General features: G+C 39.9%; 1 protein-coding gene across 1 annotated transcript in view; it reads right to left on the bottom strand.

Annotated features, from left to right (window-relative positions):
• LOC107742311 (AT-rich interactive domain-containing protein 1B-like) overlaps positions 1-2,487 on the bottom strand; it is a 105,041-nt gene that overhangs the window by 95,929 nt on the left and 6,625 nt on the right. The window contains exon 2 of the mRNA XM_016555237.1: positions 1,208-1,396. Coding sequence (XP_016410723.1) covers positions 1,208-1,396 — 189 coding nt within the window. The remainder of the gene's footprint in view (positions 1-1,207; positions 1,397-2,487) is intronic.

Here is a 2,487-nt window from a genome sequence, read left to right as displayed (position 1 = left end):
TGTTTGTTACTGTGTATATTCAGAAACCTTTCTACTGATTTGACTGATATCATTGTGATATTTGGTGGAAATGGCTCTTTAGTTTAGATTTTATTTTATTAAAAAGACATAATGAAAAATCTGTATATTATATTGGTAAAAATATTCAGAAACATGTCCACTGATTAATCTTTACTATGTTGTGCTTTTTGCATTACATAACTTAATCTGTGTGACATTAATGGCTGTTTTAACAAATAATGGTACTTTGATTGAAGCAATTCTTAATGAATCTAATTTTTGACTGTCAGCCCAAATCCGATTTTGTGCATATCTAAATGGAATCTGATTTGAATAACTGACTGTCCACACAGTGTATCGCAACTGTTCATATCCAATTTGTGTGTCCATAAGCGCTCTTTTTTTTACGGAATGTGCATTGGTTTCTATGGTAATGCCGTTGCGTTGTTATGCCTACGCTAAAAACAACAGTAACAACAATACAGTTTGCAATACAGATGTTGTCTTACGACATTTCGTCTTGTGAGGCAGCGGCAGAAACGCAGGAAGCTGGAATGTGCAGCTTTATTCCGTGCCGCCGTCTCTGCTACTTTCAAAACTCAAAGAGATGCGTATATTAGCAGTATATTGTGTTTTTCCGCTTGACTTGCACTTCGCAACGACACAAGCTTGTTTCTGGCATGTTTTCGGCAAAAAACGTCTGACGTGTTTACGTTTTACGTTGGCATGAGGGCGTGAAAAAGCTACGCTAAATCCGATCTGAGGGGTCAGACTGAAACAGATTTCCAGGAATGCGATTTGAATAGGATTCCAAACCACATATGAATGTAGCTCGAAACGGATTTACAAAAATCGGATTTCATGTAGTTCGTTGCTGTTCAGACTAAATCTAAATATGATCGGATTTCAATCGGATTTGCACAAAAATCGGATTTGGGCTGACAGTCTGAACGAGGCTAAAGACTCTTTCACATAATTCGTGTCAACATTTCCCAATGCACTGAGCTCTACGGACTGAAGCATCAAGCACATGACATTACGAGGGTCGTGCCTGGCCAAAAACCAAAAATATGCCGTTTTCCTGCTAGCTATCAACCATGTAAAATCACCGTTCCATGATGGTATCTGCAAAGCTTTTCACATGGAAATCAAAACTGCATGTGACACTTCCGACTTTTTCTACAGCACTGAAAATCATTAGTTCTACCTGTTGCTGAGGGTACTGCATCCCTCCCATGCCCACTTGGCCACGCCCTTGCATTCCTATTGGGTATCGGTGAGGAGCGGGTGATCCATATGGCTGTCCCGGATAAGTTCCACCTGCCTGAGAGTAGGGACTGTTGCCCATCACATACATCTGAGAACGCTTCAAGGCCATAGGGTCCATAGGTGCCACCTGTAGAGAGGAGTATCGGCACGTTAAAATAAAGAACAGCAATAGCATTGATTTCCAACGTACGGTAGTCTGCGTGAACACATTTATATGACTATTATGCCTGAGCAGACTGGAATACAAATAGCAATCATAAGGTGGTTTTCTCTCAAGTGTCTCATCTTTGCCAGAAAGACTGAGAGCCATCCAAGCTAACTCACTCATGTCACTGCCAAATTCAGGCCAATTGAAGCAGCACTTACAGAAAATGTGACCAATTTGAGAAAGCCTGGGAGGCCACTATAAATGAACATTTTAAGCGTCAGCAGTCATGCCAGAGTGCTCTGCTGTCACACACACACATTTTCTCCGACTAGACAACTATATTGTCAAATCTAAACTGCTGTAGTTTAGAGTTTGTGTACCATTAAGGTATGCCTGAAGAATCTGTAGTGGAACACTGTTGGAAGTTTCCAGGTCATTCTTACTCAAGATGCAGGAGAAGTTGAAGCCATCAATGACGAGTCTACTGTTTTATAATCATACGCCATTTCCACCTCTAATTTATTCCTAACACTCCTCGTTGATGCACCCTGATCAAGTCCATCATTAAATCACCAATTAGGTACGTGAGGTCAAGCTATGCTGTGAAAATAGCAACAGCTAAATGACTTTGTTGGCATAATGTGCAGCAGAGTGACTATATTCACAAAACAGTACAGCCCGGAGTGTTTTCTTGCTTTATAAAATGGTTACTACATACATAACTCAAATATTAAAGACACAAATATCCAATAGAGCATTTTATTAAACAAATTCAGGATTCCAATAGATAATATAGGTCTAGTCCCTGATATGTAAATTACATAGGAAGGTGAGCACGGCAGGGTTGCACTATTCATAAAGCCTTACTTTAATTGGAATGTAGGCTCACTAGGGGATTAAAAACTACTACTGTACAACTTACAACCCTCTACATTGCGAGTAAATCACTCGCATATGCGACTAAATCTTCACTCTGGGCGACTAAATGAGAGCGAGCGAGAGTCTTACATAACATGCAGAATTGATGCGCTACATGTAAACGATATACTTTGTTGTATTTTCCTGTAAAA

The sequence above is a fragment of the Sinocyclocheilus rhinocerous genome, unplaced genomic scaffold, assembly GCF_001515625.1.
Source record: "Sinocyclocheilus rhinocerous isolate Xijiao unplaced genomic scaffold, SAMN03320098_v1.1 scaffold973, whole genome shotgun sequence".
Classification (NCBI taxonomy): domain Eukaryota; kingdom Metazoa; phylum Chordata; class Actinopteri; order Cypriniformes; family Cyprinidae; genus Sinocyclocheilus; species Sinocyclocheilus rhinocerous.
This window is presented reverse-complemented; position numbering and strand designations above follow the sequence as displayed.